This window comes from Rana temporaria, chromosome 1 (assembly GCF_905171775.1).
Source record: "Rana temporaria chromosome 1, aRanTem1.1, whole genome shotgun sequence".
NCBI classification, from domain to species: domain Eukaryota; kingdom Metazoa; phylum Chordata; class Amphibia; order Anura; family Ranidae; genus Rana; species Rana temporaria.
The window spans coordinates 345,863,077-345,884,816 of NC_053489.1; the positions used below are offsets into that span (position 1 = coordinate 345,863,077).

The 21,740-nt window shown below is 43.5% G+C and overlaps 1 protein-coding gene across 2 annotated transcripts in view; it reads right to left on the reverse strand.

Moving 5' to 3' along the window:
• The window catches only part of DGKQ (diacylglycerol kinase theta), a 224,149-nt gene that overhangs the window by 34,346 nt on the left and 168,063 nt on the right, over window positions 1–21,740 (reverse strand). For both annotated transcript variants that reach the window (XM_040361947.1, XM_040361938.1), the window contains exons 15-16: window positions 19,968–20,083; window positions 532–683 (exon numbers count right to left, since the gene is read on the reverse strand). In XM_040361947.1, the coding sequence (XP_040217881.1) occupies window positions 532–683; window positions 19,968–20,083 (268 nt within the window). The remainder of the gene's footprint in view (window positions 1–531; window positions 684–19,967; window positions 20,084–21,740) is intronic.

Sequence of the window (21,740 nt, forward strand, 5' to 3'; positions counted from 1 at the left end):
TCTAATTCACCTATTTATACACATATATACACACACACACTGATCGGCCATAACATTATGACCACCCACCACCATAACCCATCGAGGTATGGACTTCTCTAGACCTCTGAAGGTATGACGTGATATCTGGCACCAAGCCGTCAGTAGCAGGTCCTTTAAGTCTTGGAAGATGCAAGGTGGAGCCTCCATGGATCGGAATTGTTTTTCAAGCATATCCCACAAACACAATATTTTATAGAAGTCAACAGGAGCGCATATAAAACTGCATATAACGCACAGATACAATTGCAAACTAGAGCGCACCAATGTGAACCTAGCCTAAAGGAGTAATAGATGCAACATGTAGTAACTTATGAGGCCAAACTTCAGCGCTTACCCTGCACCACTCCAACTTCTCATCTAAAATTAAAAGGTTTTCTAAAATTAGAATGAGGGGCAGTTTTACCATTCAAAACCCTCAGGTGAGGGTGTTCATTGTGAGATGTTTACAAGCATCTAGAACAAAACATGTCATAAAATGTTCAGACATACCCAGGGAGAGGACCACCATTGGTCAGTTCAAAGACTTGATGTGGGTTCAACAGCTTGCGGAAACTGTAGAGGAGTTCGCGGCCCTTTAGGCCTCCACTCTTAGGGTTTACAAATACCAAAAGAGGACATGAACTCTGAGGTAATTTTTCATGCTGGAAAAAAACACAACAAAATGATTACATAAAAATGTCGCTGCAAGCCACACAGCTTTCTAGACTGTCGGGATTGAAATTGTGTTAGGAGAAAAAGCATTTTCATTTGGTGTTTAATTAAATCCTGCTTTTTTGTTTTCGTTTTTTAACATACAGGCTGTGACCATTTTCCTGTATAATAGAAATGATCTGATTCTGTACTCTAGCCCCAACGTTAAAATGCTAAATACCTTCAGCACTAAGATTTTTTCCCCTCTTTAAAGGACAAGTCAAAGTTTCCCCAAACCAAACTGAACAACCATCACCCCTTCCCAAATCACACACCAACCCCTTACTTCCACACTGCTGTGGTCTGGTCTGGTGATTAAATCATCAAAACTATTTCTCTTTAGTATATGGCACCACTCATGTCAAGGAAATTTCATGAGAACGCAAACACCAGACTGGGCTGTGTCTGTACAAAGTAGGAAACTGGGGTTTGCGAGGCTAATTTAGGAGGGCTGGGGAAGTGTTGAGGGGCTGGGATGTGTCCTTTAACCACTTAAGACCAAGACCAATATGCAGGTTAAGGACCCGAGGTGTTTTTATAATTTGGCACTGCGCTGCTTTAACTGGTAATTGCGCGGTCATGCAATGTTGTACCGAAATGAGATTTGCGTCCTTTTCTTCCCACAAATAGAGCTTTCTTTTGACGGTATTTGATTGCCTCTGTGATTTTTATTTTTGGCGATATAAATGGAAAAAGACCAACATTTTTGAAAAAAAAAATGATATTTTCTACTTTTTGTAATAAACTCAATTTTAGTCAAACATTTAGGCTAAAATGTATTCAGCCACATGTCTTTAGTAAAAAAAATCTCAATAAGCGTATATTTATTGGTTTTCACAAAAGTTATAGCGTCTACAAACTAGGGTACATTTTACACAGCTTTTAAATTTATGACTGCTAATTTCTTGAGGTGCTAAGATGGCAGGGCAGTACAAAACCCCCCCAAATGACCCCATTTTGGAAAGTAGATACCCCAAGGAAACTGCTGAGAGGCATGTTGAGCCCATTGAATATTTTTTTTTTGTCCTAAGTTATTGAATTATGACAAAAAATATATATATATATTTTTTTTTTTTTACAAAAAGTTGTCACTAAATTATATATTGCTTGCACATGCCATGGTTATATTGCACCCCAAAAATTATTTTTCCGCTTCTCCTGAGTACGGGGATACCACATGTTTGGGATTTTTTGGGAGCCTAGCCGCGTATGGGACCCCGAAAACCAATCACCACCTTCAGCATTTCTAAGGGCGCAATTTTTTATTTCACTCCTCACTACCTATCACAGTTTTGAAGGCCATAAAATGCCAAGATGGCACACAACCCCTCCAAATGACCTAATTTTGGAAAGTAGACACCCCAAGCTATTTGCTGAGAGGCATGTTGAGCCCATTGAATATTACATTTTTTTGCCCCAAGTGATTGAATAATGACCAAAAAAAATTTAAAAAATGTACAAAAAGTTGTCACTTAAAGCGGGGGTTCACCCTAAAAAAATTCTAACATTACATTGAGCTCACTTCCGACATTGACAGCATGCGGATCTTTTTTTTGCCGTACATACCGTTGTATCGTTATTCCCCCCCCCCCGGCTTCCGGGTAGTGAATCCCGCGGGAATGGGCGTTCCTATGCACAGGCTAAGTGATTGACGTATGACAAAAGCTTCCCCCCGGCGCAAACGGCCGCGTCACGAGTTGCCGTAAGAAGCCGAACGTCAGTGCACAGGCGCCGTATAGCGCCGACTCGCAGTCCGGCTTCTTTCGGCAACTCGTGACACGGCTGTATGCACCGAGGGGAAGCTTTTGTCATACGTCAATCACTTAGCCTGTGCATAGGAACGCCCACTCCCGCGGGATTCACTATCTGGAAGCCGGGGGGAAAATAACGATACAACAGTATGTACGGGAAAAAATAAAAAAAGATCAGCATACTGTCATTGTCGGAAGTGAGCTCAATGTAATGTTAGAATTTTTTTTAGGGTGAACCCCCGCTTTAATGATATATTTCTCACACATGCCATGGTCATATGTGTAATTGCACCCCAAAATACATTTTGCTGCTTCTCCCGAGTACGGGGGATACCACGTGTGGGACTTTTTGGGAGCCGCGTACAGGGCCCGAAAACCAAGCACCGCCTTTAAGATTTCTAAGGGCATACATTTTTGATGTCACTCCTCACTACTTATCATAGTTTCGAAGGCCATAAAATGCCAAAATAGCACAAAACCCTCCCAAATGACCCCATTTTGGAAAGTAGACACCCCAAGCTATTTGCTGAGAGGCATGCTTAGTATTTTACAGCTCCCATTTGTTTTTGAAAATGAAGAAAGAAAAAGAAAATATATATATGGGGTGTCTACTTTCCAAAATGGGGTCATTTGAGGGGGGGTTGTGCCATCTGGGCATTCGACGGCCTCCGAAACTGTGATAGGCAGTGAGGAGTGAAATAAAAAATTGACACCCTTAGAAAGCCTGAAGGCGGTGATTGGTTTTTGGGGTCCCGTACGCGGCTAGGTTTTGTGCTATTTTGGCATTTTATGGCCTTCGAAACTATGATAAGTAGTGAGGAGTGACATCAAAAATGTATGCCCTTAGAAATCTTAAAGGCGGTGCTTGGTTTTCGGGCCCTGTACGCGGCTCCCAAAAAGTCTCACACGTGGTATCCCTGTACTCAGGAGAAGCAATAGAATGTATTTTGGGGTGTAATTCCACATATGCCCATGCCATGTTTGAGCAATATATCATTTAGTGACAACTTTGAGCAAAAAAATAAAATAAAATTCCCACAACTTGTGTCAAAATATTCCATGGACTCGACATGCCTCTAAGCAAAAAGCTTGGGGTGTCTACTTTCCAAAACGGGGTCATTTGGGGGGTTTTGAACTGTCCTGGCATTTTATGCACAACATTTAGGAGCTTCACCCACTCTAACCACTTGAAGACAAAGCCCTTTCTGACACTTTTTGTATACATGAAAACATATTTTTTTTTCGCAAGAAAGTTATGTTGAACCCCCAAACATTATATATTTTTTTTAAGCAAAGGCCCTACAGATTAAAATGGTGGGTGTTGCATTTTTTTCCACACAATATTTTTTCAGAATGTTGCCCCCATGCTTCGGCATATATGCTCTTGTTTTTAACTGTGGTGGTGAAATCACCTCCAACAGCGTTGGAGTCGCGGCTTAATGTATCGTGGGAGCAAACGCTGTTGCTGTCAAGCTAAATAAATCCGCGCTGCAACTGAATGGCGTACCTGCTAAGCAAATGATGGTTTACATTACAATAAAGTAACATCAGAGTATAACAGTAAGATCATACCATACCTGCAGAACAAATACCAATTTTTAAAAAAATAAATAAAACAATGTTTAACGCAACCTGTGCCTAAAATATATAAATGCCAAAGCATGGGGGCATCCTCCCGCAAAAACATTATGCCGCGTACACACGGTCGGACTTTTCCACGGGCAAGCCTCCGTCAGAATGTCTACCGTATGTACGTGGCATTAGGACCAAAATCGCTCCGCTAATGCCCCCATGCTTCGGCATATATGCTCTTTTCTAACTGTGGTGGTGAAATCACCTTCTACAGCACTGAAGTCAGGGCTTTATATATGGCGGGAGCAAACACTGTTGCTGTCAAGATAAATAAATCCGTGCAACAGCTGAATGGCGTACCAGAAAACAGTAAAGTAAATTACATACCTGAAAAGCAAGCATGATAAAACATAATAAAAATAAAACATTGCAGAATAGAATACAGCAAAAAAGAGCAGAACAATAGAGATAAAATAGAGAGGGAGAGAACAATAAAACGACAACTATTTTCTTTTTTTTGTGCGTTTTTATTTTTTACTTTTTTTTTAACACTTTTTTTTGTAACTGTTCAACTTTTCGGTTCCAGGTTTGGGTCTCTCATAATGCGATGGCATCTTGGGAGACCCTGTGTAAGTGTTCTAGCCTGTGAAATGCTTTACCCTAAGCTAAAACTTCACTCATGTGTGGAAGCGTAAAAAACATATGCCCATGCAAAGACAAGGATTGTCAGGACAGGAGGGACAATAATAACGGGTGTCACGCCTATATCCCTGCTTGCTACAGACACATCTTTTTTGGGGGGCTCGTTGGGTAATGGTACTCTCGAGGACAATAGGAAAATGCCTCTAATGCGGCTTACTGCATTTGGTTGGGAATGGTGAGGTGTAGAACCGCCTGGATACAGGAGTTCTAAGATGATCTCATCCTGGAATTTAAGGAAGGATCCAGTCCGTCCTCAAGCTCTGTATATCACATGAGCATTCAGTAAAGCCAATTGAAATAAGTACAGAGAATTTTTTTGTACCAGCGCCTCGCCTTACGGGCAAATTTTCCGACAACAAAATCCGTTCTCGTAAATTCCGAGCGTGTGTAGACAATTCCACGCATGCTCTGAATCAACTACGAGACCGAAGCGCTCGGTTTGGTAAAACTAGCGTTTGTAATGGAGATAGCACATTCGTCACACTGCAAATTTTTTAATCTTTTAATGCAGCGCATTCTCTTCTTTATAATGCTAGAATAATGAAGTTGTTTTGCTGCTGATATTCACACAGAGTTTTGACAAACTTATTTCTCTGATACTCCGAGAGATCGTGAACAGCAGTAGATGACATAAGCGCAAATCTTCTCCCAAACTTCTACTAACACAAGATTAGCAGAAGGAGCCCAAAGGGTGGCGCACTTGGTATTGAACTTCTCTTTTATAGTGTAGATCGTGTGTATGCAAGACAAGTTTGAGCCAAGATCCGTCAGAAAAAAATCCACGGCCTTGTTGTCGGAATGCCCGATCATGTGTACGCGGTATTAGGCATACAGGTGTACCACCAAATTTGATAAAGATCCAACCACCTCATTATCCGATCAAATGCCTAATCTGCTTCCGTGAATTACAAATATCCTTAAGCCTTGTATACACGATGAGAATATCAGACGAACAATTGTCCTCTTTTTTTTGCATGCTAATTTCATATTGAAAACGAAGAGGATACTTAGGTTACGAAAATTCTCGTATGACAGAATACAACTTCGGAAGTGATGTAATGTGTTGTATTGAATTGTAATGTATTCTTTAGTTTGAGCATCCGTGGTCTTGGTCTTCTGATTTTTTTTCAGATGAATACTGTACTGATTAAACAAATAACGCATGTTCTGGTATCATACAAGAAAAAAAATCTGTGTTTGTCCCCTCGGATAATTTTGAATGAACTTTCGCGATTGGCTCTCGGTAGCTGTGTACGAACGATCAGATTATCACACGACTGCTTAGAAGGTGGTATTTTTCATCCGATTTTCTGATCGTGTGTGCTAGGCTTTACGGATAACCCCAATAACACTACAGATCTGACAGCTATCTCGTTTATCAGAAAATGTACTGATTCTTTGGTCAAGTAAAGCTTAATTTTAAAATAAAATTAGGAAAGTACATTTAGGATGACTGCACATCTAAATTGACATTTAGTTCAGCATAATGCTGCAAAAACAAGACCTTGGTGAAACACTACAAAAAGGAAATAGGGAGGCAGGTCTGAAAACATAAAAATACTGGAGAATCATCCCAAGAAGATAAATAACTACCGACTCAGGGTGCTAGGTTAGACTACCATTACGTAATAAACTTACCTACCAGTCCTTCTGTGTCTAGCAATAAATCATTAAGCGCAAGAAAAGAAAGACATAGGTAAAAGGTTTGCTTGTGTCATAAAACAAAAGGGTGACCAGGTTCCTAAATTTCTAACAAAACACAACTGCAAGCGTTTATTCATTTTAACTGCATGGACAAACTGCATGCAGTTAAATCTTACACAGAAGTTAAGATAATTAATCTGTAATACAATGTTTTGTAGTTGACTGTAATAAATGAATTTGCTCCACTAGATTGACCCTACCGGCCAATGTAATCCTGTGAAAGCACAAAAAAATAAAAATAAATCGAGAACAACTGAGAGTCCTCAAACGGGAACATAACTATATCAAGTTGAAGATTTTACTATCCTGCCTTACAATATCCCATCTGAAAGGAAAACATATCTGGGATTTTAAATAAAACGTCTTTTACATTTTCATAGGAAAAATAGCAAACTGATTTTGCCTTTAAGTATTAGAAAATAGTACACTGACATCTGGAGTCACAAAGATACCACATGAAGCAGAAGGGGCGCTATAGGTACAATCTAGAAATACAAATCTAGAGCTAGGACAATCCTGGACAAGCCAGGGGTGTATTGGCATGTGGAATGTTCTAGGATTATTAACAGAATGTGTAAGATTACCGTATTTTCCGGCGTATAAGACGACCCGGCGTATAAGACGACCCCCTAATTTTCCAGGAAAAAATTTGGATTTTGGGATATACTCACTGTATAAGACTACCCCCTTCTTACTAGTCTTTCTGGAAGCTGAGGGGGAGCCAGAACCGCTGACAGAAACAGGCTTTTTCAAATCTTACTGTGCCATTACATTCCTCACTGTGCCATTACATTACCTGCCCAGACTGTGCCACTGTGCCATTACATGCCCCCACATTCAGTGTCATCTTAAGAGCATTATAGGCCCCCGGGCAATACAGTGCACAGGGGCCCTGTCTACACAATCACGCACGAGAATTTATTGACAAAAATCATAAAATTTACTGGCAGAACCAAATTTTTTACTACCAGTGCAAAAAAAGTACCTAAAATTACAGTTTTCAGTGCCGAACAATGCAAATGTCAGTATTTAAACTATAAACATATACAGTAGCTAGTGCTATTAGCAATGTGTTTAAGTTAAACAAAAGTAAAAAAAAAGTCTTCATTGACATGATGGTCAGGTTACTATAACCCAGCCAGCACAGAGTTTACTCTTACATCAGAGTCTGCAGGATTCCCCCTTACAGTGAAAGGGAACTCTTTTTATTTCACAAAGGGAAAGTGAAAGGGAACTCTTATGTAAAGGGGAACGCTGCAGATCTAAGGAGGGAACTCTGATGTGGAGGGGGGCTCTGGTGACCAGAGACCACCTTATATCAGAGTCCACTGCTTTCTCTTTCCCACTTACATCAGGATCCGCAGACTGAGTTCCCCCTTGCATTGTAAGGGGGAATCCTGCAGACTCTGATGTAAAGGGGAACTCTGATGTGGGGGGCACTCTGGTGAGTAAATACACTAAGGTAAGGGGGGTCACTAATATAGGAGGGGGAACCTTTATATCAGTGCCCCCTTACATTTTTTACATCAGCAACCCCCCCGCACTCGTGGAGGACCGGATCTTCTCTGTGATTTCCGCAAACTGGGCATGGGCAGTTCTAACCTGTCACTCTCCACAATTTTTTACTGGAGTTGCTGGGCAGCCGGTGGGGCCCCCCAGGCAAGCGGGGCCCCCGGGCAACTGCCCGGCGTGCCCAATGGAAAAGATGGCCCTGCCCACATTGCCATTGTGCCATTACATGCCCCCACATTGCCACTGTGCCATTACATGCCCCCACATTGCCATTGTGCCATTACATGCCCCCACATTGCCATCACTTGCCCCCACTGTGCCTGAACTTGTTGCCCCCCCCCCCAGTGCAATAACACTCACTTTTTTTCCCCAGCGCTGACAGTCTAACATGCTGCGATCGCGAGCGTGTATTGATTTCAAAGCCGCGCCTTCACTGCAGAGTGTTCTGTGATAGGAGGAACAAAAATCTTCCCAGCAGCGCCTCTGTTATGTTTTCCGCCTATCACGGACGTCTTCTCATCTCGTCCGAGGATGAGAAGGCATCTGTGATAGGAGGAACAAAGAACAGAGGCGCTGCTGGGAAGATTTTTGTTCCTCCTATCACAGAACACTCTGCAGTGAAGGCGCGGCTTTGAAATCAATACACGCTCGCGATCGCAGCATGTTAGACTGTCAGCGCTGGGGGAAAAAAGTGAGTACTGAGACTGTACCCAGCGTATAAGACGACCCCCGACTTTGGATGCATTTTTTTGCATCCAGAAAGTCGTCTTATACGCCGGAAAATACGGTAGTTTTTAAATTATTAGTCTGCTTCTTCACCCTAGTGTCCACACCAAACCTATAATATTTCTTTATTTTATTTATTATAGGTACTTGTGTAGTGCCATAAATTTACACAGCGCTTTACAGTTATATTGTATATTCACATCAGTCCCTAACCCTTAACCACTTGCTTACTGGGCACATATACCCCCTTCCTGCCCAGGTGAAATTTCAGCACTGCGTCGCAATTAAAATTGCGCGGTCGTGCGACGTGCCTCCCAAACAAAATTGACGTCCTTTTTTCCCCACAAATAGAGCTTTCTTTTGGTGGTATTTGATAACCTCTGCGGTTTTTATTTTTTGCGCTATAAACAAAAAAATAGCAACTATTTTGAAAAATAAAACACAATATTTTTTGCTATAATAAATATCCAAAAATAAAATAAAAAATAAAAATTATTTTAGTTTAGGCCGATATGTATTCTACATATTTTTTGGGAAAAAAAATAATAAAAAAATCATAATAAGCGTATAGTGATTGGTTTGCGCAAAAGTTGGCTACAAAATAGGGGATAGAATTGACATTTTTTTTATTATAATTTTTTTTACTAGTAATACGGCAATCTGCGAATTTTTTCAGGACTGCGATATTGTGGCGGACACATCGGACACTTTTGACACATTTTTGGGACCATTCACATTAATACAGCGAACAGTGCTATAAAAATGCACCGATTACTATATAAATTTGACTGGCAGGGAAGGAGTTAACACTAGGGGGCGAGGAAGGGGTTAAATGTGTATCCTGGGTGTGATTCTTACTGTGGGGGGAGGGGACTGACTGGGGGAGGTAACTGATGCTGTGTCCCTATGTACATAGGACACAGCATCAGTCTCCTCTCCCTGACAGGACGTGGAGCTCTGTGTTTACACACAGAGCTCCACGTTCCTGCTCTAAAACTGCCGATCGCGGGTAGCTGGCAGACATCGCGGCCGCCAGGCACGCGCATCGGCATCGCAGTGACCGGAGCACCCGAGGCCGTAAAAAGATGGCCTCCCGGATTTATAGAGCCACCTGGAGGCCGTCTTTTTACTATGGCCCGGGACTGAAGTAGTTAAAGAGGAAGAAAACCCTAATGGGTTTTATTTCCTCGTTTGCTCACTGAAAACCCTGCAAATTAAAGGCATAATGGGCTAGTATGTATCGCATACTAGCCCATTTTGTGACACTTACCTGCAAACGAATCCAGTGCTGTCCCCTGTGTAGGCTGGGTCCATCTCCTTGCCCCTCTTCCTTCCGGGGCCACGTACTCTGGCTCTTTGATTGGCCGGAGTCGCATTACGTCACTCCCGCGAATGCGATCGGGAGCCGCTGGTAATGACACAGTCTAACTGAAGCAACGACACACCATGCCGTTGCTTCAGTGCGCATGTGCCGATGACTTTGGCACATGCAGATACAGGGGGATATATTTTCTAAATTGTGCAGGTTTAGGAGATATCCCAGCTAGCTACCGGTAAGGCTTATTATAGGCTTACCTGTAGCAAAATGTGGTTTGTAAGGGTTTACAACCACTTTAACCACTTAACCCCCGGACCATATTGCTGCCCAAAGACCAGAGCACTTTTTGCGATTTGGGACTGCGCCGCTTTAACTGACAATTGCGCGGTCGTGCGACGTGGCTCCCAAACAAAATTGGCGTCCTTTTTTCCCCACAAATAGAGCTTTCTTTTGGTGGTATTTGATCACCTCTGCGGTTTTTATTTTTTGCGCTATAAACAAAAATAGAGCGACAATTTTTAAAAAAATGAATATTTTTTACTTTTTGCTGTAATAAATATCCCCCAAAAATATATAAAAAAAAATATTTTTCCTCAGTTTAGGATGATACGTATTCTTGTACATATTTTTTGTAAAAAAAAAATCGCAATAAGCGTTTATTGATTGGTTTGCGCAAAAGTTATAGCGTTTACAAAATAGGGGGTAATTTTATGGCATTTTTATTAATATATTTTTTTTTACTAGTAATGGCGGCGATCAGCGATTTTTTTTCGGTACTGCGACATTATGGCGGACACTTCGTAAACTTGACACATTTTTGGGACCATTGGCATTTTTATAGCGATCAGTGCTATAAAAATGCATTGGATTACTATAAAAATGCCACTGGCAGTGAAGGGGTTAACACTAGGGGGCGGGGAAGGGGTTAAGTATGTCCCTGGGTGTGTTCTTACTGTGGGGGGGTGGCCTCACTAGGGGAAACACTGATCCTCTGTTCATACATTGTATAAACAAAGGATCAGCATTTCCCCCCCTGACAGGACCGAGAGCTGTGTGTTTACACACACAGCTCCCGATCCCCGCTCTGTAACGAGCAATCGCGGGTGCCCGGCGGCGTTCGCCGGGCACCCGCACGGGAGTCACGGACGAGCAGGGGGTGCGCGCGCGCCCCTAGTGGCCGCTCAAAGAGCCGCCGTATAGCTACAGGCTCTCGCCCAGGAGAGCCGACCTGCCGCCGTAGAATGACGGCGGCTGGTCGGCAAGTAGTTAAGGAGCTTACAAAGGAGCTTACAATCGAAGGACCCTTTTATTATACAGCTCTGCAACCAAAGGTATTTCTCACACTGCACATGTAGCTCATTGTTTATTAGCCAAAAATGTCCAATGATTTAACAGTGGGGAAATGATTGGTCCAAATTAGGACAAGAAAAGGTGAAGGTGTTTCACATGACAAGCCTAACATTTTTTTTAAACTTGGAAGGAAAAGAAAATCTGAAATTGTATGTAAATAGTTGCACAATAAAGAAGTAAATACACAAAGAGAACTGTCATGCGACTCCCACCACAAAAGTCCCTTTTATGCTTACAGTAAAGCACGAGAACACACACAGACATTCCAACAAGCTCACAGAAAGTCTCAGGACCAAATGAACTCCGCTTTAGTCCATTTTTTTTTTTTTTTTTTTCTTTCAAATATTTTTTATTGAAGTTATCAAAATGTACAGTTATACAAGAACATCAATGAAATGCATCAAAGAACATATAAGGAGTAGGTATTGACGTTAAGTACGTAAGTAAACTCAAAGTGGGCGCGTCCCTAACCTGGAACGCACAAAGACACAAAGCTAAGTTAACAGTAGTCAACAGAACAATGAAAAACTGGTGGTATACTAGTAGTAATAAGTTTGGATTTTTAACAAAGTGCATGTGGAGCACTGGAAAATAAGACAAGGGGAGGGGAGGGGGGGGTAAGGGTAGGGAAAATGGAGGAAAGGGAGGAGTGGGGGGGGGGGGGGGAAGAGCAGCACTGAAAGAGCAACCGTGTCATAGGTAATAATTCATCAATGGTTAAACTTGGTCGAGTACCAAAGGGTCCAGGGGTTCCAGAGGTTCAGTAGGCCGGTGTAAGTGGGTTTGCCCCTATCTAGGACAGTTTCATAGGTGTAATGAGTTTGTACTAAGGCAACCACTTCTGTAAGTTTGGGAGCCACACTAGTCTTCCATTTCCTGGCGATCAAAAGTTTGGCCGCCAGGAGAACGTGCGTAGCCACAAGTCGGAGGTCAGGCGGTATGTCACTAATAGTCAGATTGAGGATAGCAAGGTGGGGACTTAATGTAATGGAGAGGGAAAGGATTTCCTGCAACAACATCTCTACATCGGTCCAAAATTGTCTAATGTGTGGACAGGACCAAAAGATATGAAGGAGGGTGCCCTGGGAGCCGCATTCCCTCCAGCAGTTGCTCGAGGTGCGCTTGTCGAACTGGGCTAGTCTATGTGGTGTCAGATACCATCTCAACAGCAGTCTCTGATTTAGTTCCCATAAGGAGGTGCAGGACGTGTATTTGTAAATAGATTTAACAGCTGTCTGCCATTGTGAATCGGAGAATTCGGCCTGTACATCCATTTCCCAGTCAGTAATGGGTTTTGTTTTTTGAAATATGCATTTGTTTTGTAAGGATGAGTATATTAAGGATGTGCCCCTGGGTTGAGGGTTGGCAGAGAAGAAGTAGTTCCATAAGTGTAAGGGTAGAGAGTCTTCTAGTGAGGGGTTAGCCAACAGGCACCTTTGTATCCTGTAGTAAGTAAAATAATCTGTCATAGGGGCCTGAAAGTGTTCCTGTAATTGTAGGAATGACGTGTTTTCAGTAGTGTTGCGTAGTTCATATGTGAAGGACATATGGTCCGAAATCCAGTCTGGGATACGTAGGTCCGGTGACAGCAATTGTAAGGTATCGAGGGGGATGGGTACTGGTTTGGTCACAAGAGAGAGCCATTTGTTGTGGTGTAGTGACTTCCAAGCTTTGACAGTGGCTTGGATGGTAGGAGAGTGGAGACGCAGTAGTGTAGATTTGGTTGTCAAGCTAAATAGCCAGGTAGACAGGTTGACTCCAGGAGTCATTGTGTTTTCTATATCACTCCACAGCGTAACAGGGTGCGCTGTGAACCATTCAGTCATTTGTGAGAGTACAGTAGCTAAGTAGTAATCCCTGATGTCTACTTGTCCCATTCCCCCCACAGATCTATGTTTAATAAGCTTTGAGTGGCTGCACCTGGATTTTTTGCCTTGCCATACAAATTGGGTGACAACGGATTGCAGGGAGTTCAGGAAAGAGTTCGACAAAGGTATAGGCAATGTACGGAAGCAGTATAACAACCTGGGTAGCACTAACATTTTAAAGGCTGCTAAGCGGCCCGCCCAAGAGAATTCAAATTTAGATATTTTCGTAGTTTCCTGAATCAGCATTTGCTTGAGGCCCGAGTAATTAGAAGCGAAGAGACCCTTCGTTGACTTGGTGAGGGTGACACCCAGGTATGGTATACCCTCGTCCGCCCAGGAGTACGGGTATGCATTTCTAAGAAGGTTACTAGTGATTGCATCTAAACCCAAGTCAAGAATGTGTGATTTGTGTTCATTCACTTTGTAGTAGGAGACATTACTAAACTCTTGCAACAGTAGTTGTACCGAAGCCAGGGAGGATGTGGGGTCTGTAAGCATCAGTATCACGTCATCCGCAAATAAATTGATTTTGTGTTCAACGGTGCCGATTTTAAAACCAGCGATTTTGGGATTGGACCTGACATGTTCTGCTAGGGGTTCCATAACTAGATTAAAGATTAGTGGGGATAAGGGGCAACCTTGACGAGTGCCATTAGAGATGGCGAATGGCTTGGAGAGCATCTCAGAGGTGTAAACTCGCGCTGAGGGGGAGGAGTATAATGCCAGTATGGCAGATAAGATATGGCCCTAAAAAAACCAAATTTGATGAGGGTTGCCTTCATGTATTCCCAGTTGACTCTGTCGAACGCCTTCTCCGCATCCAAAGACAGAAGCAGAGAAGGCGTCCGAGTTGACCCAGCATTGTGGATAATATTTATAACCCGCCGAGTCGCATCGAATGTTTGTCGTCCTTTCGTAAAGCCAGACTGGTCTCTATGTATGAGGAGGGGCATTAAATCAATTAAGCGATTGGCTATGAGCTTAGCATATATCTTGGTATCGAGGTTGAGGAGAGAGATAGGTCGAAAGTTCTGCGCGTATGTGGGTTCCTTGCCTGGCTTTGGCAGTGTAACAATTAGGGCGGACAGCATTTCTGGAGGGAGAGAAGAGGAGGAGGCAGCGTCATTGCAGACCTTGGATAGGAGGGGCGACAATATCATCCCAAATTTTTTATAGTACTCGCTAGTGAGTCCATCAGGCCCTGGGGATTTATTGGCGGGCAGTTTAGCTATCGTGAGCATAATTTCTTGGGAGGTGAACGGGGCATTGAGTTTTCCTAAGTGGTCCTCAGAAAGTTTAGGGAGATTAATCGCTTCAAGGAACGAAGCTATATCGTGGGGCGATGGTTGTGGCACAGTGGCATCATCTTTCAAGTTGTAAAGCGTATCGTAGTAATGTCGAAAAGCATCAGCAATAGCTGTAGGATCAATACGTTTTTGTTTCGAGGAAGGGTGGTGAAGATGAGCGATTTTAGTTTTAGAATAGTGACCTTTTATTCTAGTGGCCATGGCCCTCCCCGCCTTATTACCAGTGGAGTAATGTTTGGCCTTGAAATGAGCATGGGCTTTCTCATAGGAGTCTAACAAGTGAGATCTCAGTTCTTCTCTGAGAAGTCCTAGTTTACGTTTAGTGTCAGGGTCAGGGTTAGATTGGTTTTGGGATTCTAGGGATTGTATTTCAGACGTGAGGGTATCCAGGCGCTGTGATCTCCTCCTTCTCTCTCTAGCTCCTAGTTGGATAAAAATTCCTCTAATGAACGCCTTATGGGCATTCCAAAGAACTGAGTTGTCATCGACAGTGCCAGTATTAATCGCAAAGAATTCATCCAATTTATCTCTGATATATCCTGAATAAGTTGGGGAATGGATGATAGCAGCATTGGCTCTCCAAATGCGTGTAGGGGAAGCAGACAGCGAGTCGTTCACAGTTAACGAGACAGGGGCATGGTCCGACCATGTAATGGTGGAGATCTCTGATGCGGAAATTTTTGGCAATGTCCATTTGTCAACTAGAAAGTAGTCAATCCTGGTGTAGGAGTTGTGACGTGGAGAGAAGTAAGTGTAGCCTCTTTCGGTGGTATGGTGGCATCTCCAGACATCGTACAAGTCATTAGATCGTATAAAGGAGCACATAGGCGAAGGGATCCTATTGGATCTGGACGAAGTGTCAATAGTATTATCTGGAACTATGTTAAAGTCTCCGCAGATGATGAGGATCCCCTGCTAGAAGCGGTTGATCTTCTTCAGCAGGCTGGATAGAAAGTGAATTTGTTTTTTGTTGGGGGCATAAATCGTCACAATGGTGTACCTGGTGTTGTTCAGGGTGCAGTCCAGGGCAAGATATCTACCGCCTTCGTCCGTCATGCTGCTGTGAAGTTGGAAGGACAGTGTATTTTTGATAGCTATTAGTACCCCATTCTTTTTATCAGGTCCTGAGGCTTTGAAGACATTGGGGAAATTTTTATTAGTGCAAGCGGGTTCGGCATTGAGTTTGAAGTGAGTCTCTTGCACACACAGAACGTCGCAGATGGAGCTCTGTGCGGTCTTCCATAGAGAAGATCTCTTTGCCGGGTGATTGAGACCTTTTGCGTTTAGAGATAAGAATTTCGGCATCTTGGAAGGATAAAATTAGTAGTAGAAGAGAGAGGCAGTACTCACAGTTCGTGGGCAGTCGATTGAAGTTCAGTAGGGGAGTACGCGGGGCCTCCTGGTTCACGGGTCACAGGGGGTGGTATGGTCCGGAGAAGATCGTATTTCAGATTTCGTGTGCTCTTCAAGGAGTGGTTGGAGACGGGAGACAAAATGGGGGGGGGCAGTAGAAAAGGAGGAAACAAGAGTCACAAGGATCAGTAGTGCACTGAACAGACTACTGAATGCACTTGGGGGGTAAAAGTTCGTGGGTAAACCGCAACGAGCCGGCACTGAACCGGAGTGAAAATTTGCGCAGTGGCCTGGGAAGTTCACTAACCTGAGATTCATCTGGTGGTGTGTGATTGAGGTCCAGTGTTGGGGACGGGGCCCTCGTTCACAGTAGACAAGCGGGCGGAGGTGGGTCCGTCCGGGACGATTTTCCATTTCTTGAGGAGATGCAGGCCCTCCTCTACTGTGTGGATAGCGTGTTTCACACCATTTCTAGTGACCAGTAGCTTGGTCGGGTAGCCCCATTGATACGTGATTTTGTGATTTTGTAGTGGCTTGGTGATGGTTTGAAGTTGTCGCCGCTGTTGGCGGGTGTACTGGGAAATGTCCGCAAACAGTTGCAACTTCGCATACGGCGGCGGCAGTTGGTCAAGGCGCCGTGTTTTGGACATGAGCATGTCCTTGGCATGGAAGAAATGGACCCTCATGAGCGTGTCGCGGGGTACCTCGGCAGGGAGATGAGGCGGCTTGGGTAGACGGTGGATACGGTCAACGATGGTCTCCATCGGAGAGAGATCAGGTAAAAGCGTGGATATCATCTTTCTGGCAAATGAGTGAAGGTCAGCTGGTACGACCGTTTCGGGTATACCGCGAATTTTGACGTTGTTGCGCCTCGAGCGGTCTTCAAGGTCCGCCATTTTGGCCCGCACCCATTGCTGTTCATCGCGGGAGTGGTCATGGGCATCGACCAGGTCGTTGACCGTGATCGTCATAGCGCTCATCTGTTCAACGCGGCCTATTTTGCTACCCATGATCATCACTTCAGATTTAAATGCTGAGACCATAGAGGATATCTCAGTATGCAGTGAGCTGTGCAGGGAGATCAGCATCTCCTTCAGCATGGTGTCTATGACAGGCTGGTTGCTGGTCGGGAAGGCCGCTATGGGGGATGGTGCAGGCGCCTGTGTGAGGAGATCATCCAGGATAGGTCTTACCTCAGAGGCTTTGTCCCCTGCATCTAAGCGCATCCGCGCTTTCGCTGGACTGGTGGGGGAAGAAGAGGATCTGGAGTGAAGAGAGGAGTCTGAGGTGGCATCCTGAGGCAGAACGGGAGGGATGTCAGCGTCTGGCAGGTTAGTGTAAGCCCTGTCTCCCAGCGGGGAGCGATCGCGGGCGCCATCTTGTACATATCCCCCCGGAGACAGAGAGAAGAAATCTGTCAATTTCTTCGGTTGCCGGTAATCCTTCCTTTTCCGGGAGGAACCGGGCGGGTTCCCGAGTGTTTGAGGGTCGGAACGGTGCATTTTCGGTGCGCAGGTTAGCGATGCTTGTTTCTGGATCTCCGGTCCGTGCAGGAGCTAAGGTTTCAAGCCGCCATTCAGCTCGGCAGTTGGACACGCCCCCTCCGCTTTAGTCCATTTTGACTCCTCATAAATCCTTATACTTAATTTAGTCCATCTTAGAGGAAGCATCATAAAGAGGAACTGCAGTCTGCTCACATAATTTGTAATAAAAACATCTTTACCATTCCGAAGCTTCCCTCCAACCACTTTGCATATTATTTTATATATACTGCGATTCTGTACTTGCCAAATATTCTGCAGAAATCTCCCTCCACTGTCTGGAACTGCTGCCTGTTCACTTCCTGGATTTATACAGACACACACATCTCCAGCTCTGCAGCTCTTATTGACTCTTTTATGACTCATCCCCCCTCCCTTCCTGACAAACTCTCATGAGAGTGAGAGAGAGCGCTGATGTCATAAGCCTAGGCTTTTTACCAGACAAGAAACAGGAATTGGGCTGTATAAAGTATTTATCGGCAGAAAAAAATGTTTTACTATCCAAAGTTAAAACAACAAGGAAACTCACACTAATTCACTTCAAAACTGCCAGTAAAACGCCTATACATTCTTCAGCGTTTGCGGCACAGTTTTTAAAGGACTCAGAAACTGCACCAAAAACGCTAAGCAAATTTTTTTTTTTTTTTTTTAGGGGCCCCAGTGTGAATACATTAATTGATTTTTCCCTTTCAGACACTTTTTTTTTAACACAAACGCGCTTGAAAAACTTGTGTGATAGAGTCCTTAGTTGTTGGATTTCCCATATATTTCTGTACCTCTGACAATGATCATAAAGGCAAGAGGGGATGAATTTACCTAAAGGGGACACAGACAGCAATAAAAAAAGTATTTAGCTATACTTTAAAATGTAACACTATTGTGTAGCCTGCATTTAAACCATAGGTTTGCAAAAGCTGGAAATATTCAATTAGGGAAGCTGCATTCATATTGCTTGGTCACCTTTGAATCAATAGTACTTTACACATTATCCCACTGGTAAGTGTTGGTTTTTGGCCCCATATGCATAGCTTCTCCCACACCTTCCCCCCAGAGATAACAAATGTCTCTGACCGTGTTGTACCCCTGCTTGTTGCTGGACCTATTTAGCTTCATGAGATTATCGTGATATTTGACTGGAATTATCTTTAATTCAAGTTATTTTGTACTGTGAATAATTATGCTCTACATTTCAGCTCCCCGCACCTCCTGAAAAAGTGGGGTGTTCCCGCAAAACGCATTGAGACTGAGCAAGACTGCCTACCCATGGACGACACCCTACTTATTCTATTTCCAGGCTGGGTTCACACTGGTACTACATGACTGTTGTACCACTGTCATTATACTTTGCCCTGCAACATCGGTCCTACTTCCATGCTCCGACTTTGAGACAGTCTGACTTGTCCTTTGACCAATCAAAACAATCCCAGTGTGACATAAACTCCTTTTACTGCTGCAGTAATCATCATGTTGGATGTCACAAGTTGTATGGTTAGGACAAGGATCTGACTTTAATGATATTCAATGGGCTGAAGTAGGACCAAAGTAGCGCAGGAAACTTTTTCAAAGTTGGATGACTTGTGTCGGACCAGTTATTGCTGCATTCACATCTAGGCGGACGAAATCGCTGCGTTTTGTCGCCGCAAATCGCGGAAAAATAGCGGCGTTTTGTACCACGATTTGCGGCGACAAAACGCTGGTATTGTCCGCCTAGATGTGCCCCAAGATGACCCCCTCTATGGAGATGATTCCCATCTCCTAGCCGAACGCTCGAAGACGCCTGAAAAAAAGGTCCGGGACCTTTTTTCACGCGGCAGGCGACAGGCGTGGAGATGTGAACCATCTCCATAGAGGGACATCTGTTTTCAGCCCTCTGGCGGCAGCGGCGTAGCGCTACAGGCGTAAAAACGCCTAGGTGTGAATGCAGTCTAAGAGGACTCTCATAGGGAATCATTGATTTACACACGTCATGCGACATGACCTCCCAAAGTTGAAAGTGTGAACCCGGCTTTAGTTTTGAACTATTTGCCAATTTGATACAATTGGTGACTGTTACTCTGTGGGAGGTATTTGGGGGATTATTGTATTGCATTTGGCTGTCTTATCTGAATGTTTTTATACATGTTGGAATTATAAAATGTAATTATCTTATATTGTTCTTGCTGACATCTTAAAAGTCAATCTTGCTCTTTTCACTTTTAGCTGCATGCATGCATCAAATGACGTAAAAGAAGAGTATGCTAATAAAATACAATGTCCACCACAACAATCAAACTAGTTCTCCCTGTCATTTTTTTAAGGTTGGGTAGACCTTGATAGCTATCAACAGTCATACCTTAATTTTGTTCACAACTTCAAAGGCCTGTTACCGCTGCATTATGAGTTGCTATTCAGTTGACAAAAACCAAATGTGTTATACAAAAAAGTAGTTACTACACAAAGATGAGCTGGCTGCATCTAGCCGTATGGCATAATTTTCAACCTAAGTGATTTGTTTGTTTCCAGTATAGTCCGTATATTTTAACAGCTCTTACCACAAGATGTGGAATGATGACAGCAGTAAGCTGCTTGTTGTTAACAGTTGTGTCTTTCACCAGCATAAATATACGCTCAGCCTCAGAAAAACAAGAAATCTGCAACACAACAGCACCTGAAAAAAAAAAAAAAAAAAGAGCGGTAATTAGATCCACAAATGATAATATACAGATGGTAAGGCCTCATGTACACTGGACATTTTTACGGCTGCCGTTTTTGGCTTCAGACATTTTTTCCTACAACCAGTAAACTCCCCAGCAAGTTATCCTATGTGTCTATGCACACATAGGCTGTTAAAAGTGGTTTTTGGCAGGGCCATTTTCTGGAACTGGTGGGTTTTGAGGGGAGTTTTTCAGCTGTAAAAACGGCTATTCTGCTTTTATCAGCGTTTGAACCATACGCTTTTGTGGAAGTATAGTTTTGCTTTAAAAAAAAACGCTACTGCAAAACCCATTCTACAGCCACAGCTTTCTACAGCTAACACTACTTGGCGTTTCTATAACATCCAGTGTACATGAGGCTTAAAGCGGGAGTTCACCCCCAAATCAACTTTCTGACATTAGTTCCAGCATACTGCTAACATCTGCAGTATGCTGGGGGTTTTTTTTTTCGCTACTTATCGTTTATGAGCCCTTGTTATCCGGCTCCGAGCGGGAAATCCTGCGGGGAGTAGGCGTTCCTAAGCGAAGAGGAGTTGATTGACAAGCTGCTAAAGCGCGTCACGGCTTCCGAAAATACCCGAAATGACACTCGGGTGTTTACGGCGCTAAACGGCGCCTGCCGTGAAGAGCTGACTGCGCAGGCACCGTAAACACCCAAGTGTCACTCTCGGGTATTTTCGGAAGGCGTGACGCGCTTTAGCCGACCGTCAATCAACTCCTCTTTACTTAGGAACACCAATACCTGGAAGCGATCCCCGCTCGGAGCCGGATAACAAGGGCTCATAAAACGATAAGTCGACGATGTTAGCAGTATGCTGGAACTAATGTCAGAAAGTTGATTTGGGGGGTGAACTCCCACTTTAAATATCATATATAAAGTATACAAATCATGTTTATTATCCTGAAATGTAATTGTATTAAAAGTGAAGAGTTAAAGTGAACCCGTCTACAACACATCCAGGATAGAGCATTAGGTTTGCCACATAACAGGCCCCTCCACTGCCAGTACTTACCTCACCGTACTGCCCTGTTTGCCTGTAGGACCCCCCCAGAATCACTATGCGCATAGAGCACCTTCTCTGCTTATCTCCCGAACGCTCCCCATATCTCCTCAGAAAACAGATTAGAAAAACGATCAGAAGATAATAGATATGTTAAGTTACATGTAAACTCCTCATCTTTAAAAGTTCAATATATGACGCAGGAGTGATGTTCATGCAGGTTATATGCTGCTACCTTCAGGTGATTGGACACTGGCAAAATCTTTTCTAGGGCCACCCTTACAGCATACCCATTAAAAAAAACACCCTCTCTGAGGATTCAGATGTTTAGCAAGCAATAAGGAGTAATCAAGACACAGAGGGGAGGGACCTGTGTACTGTACTCCAAGATAAGGAATTTACAGGTAACACCAAAATTCCTATTAACTTAATCGTACCGTACAGACAAGGAACTGGTATTCATAGACCATGGGCTGGACCCAAGCCATAAAAATGAGGGGTGGGCAACACCACAACATAAAACCGTCAACATACCCACAAAATATTTATTCAACAGCCTGAACCACCTTGAAGCTCAAGCTCACATAAGCTGAAGCCTATATGCTCACCT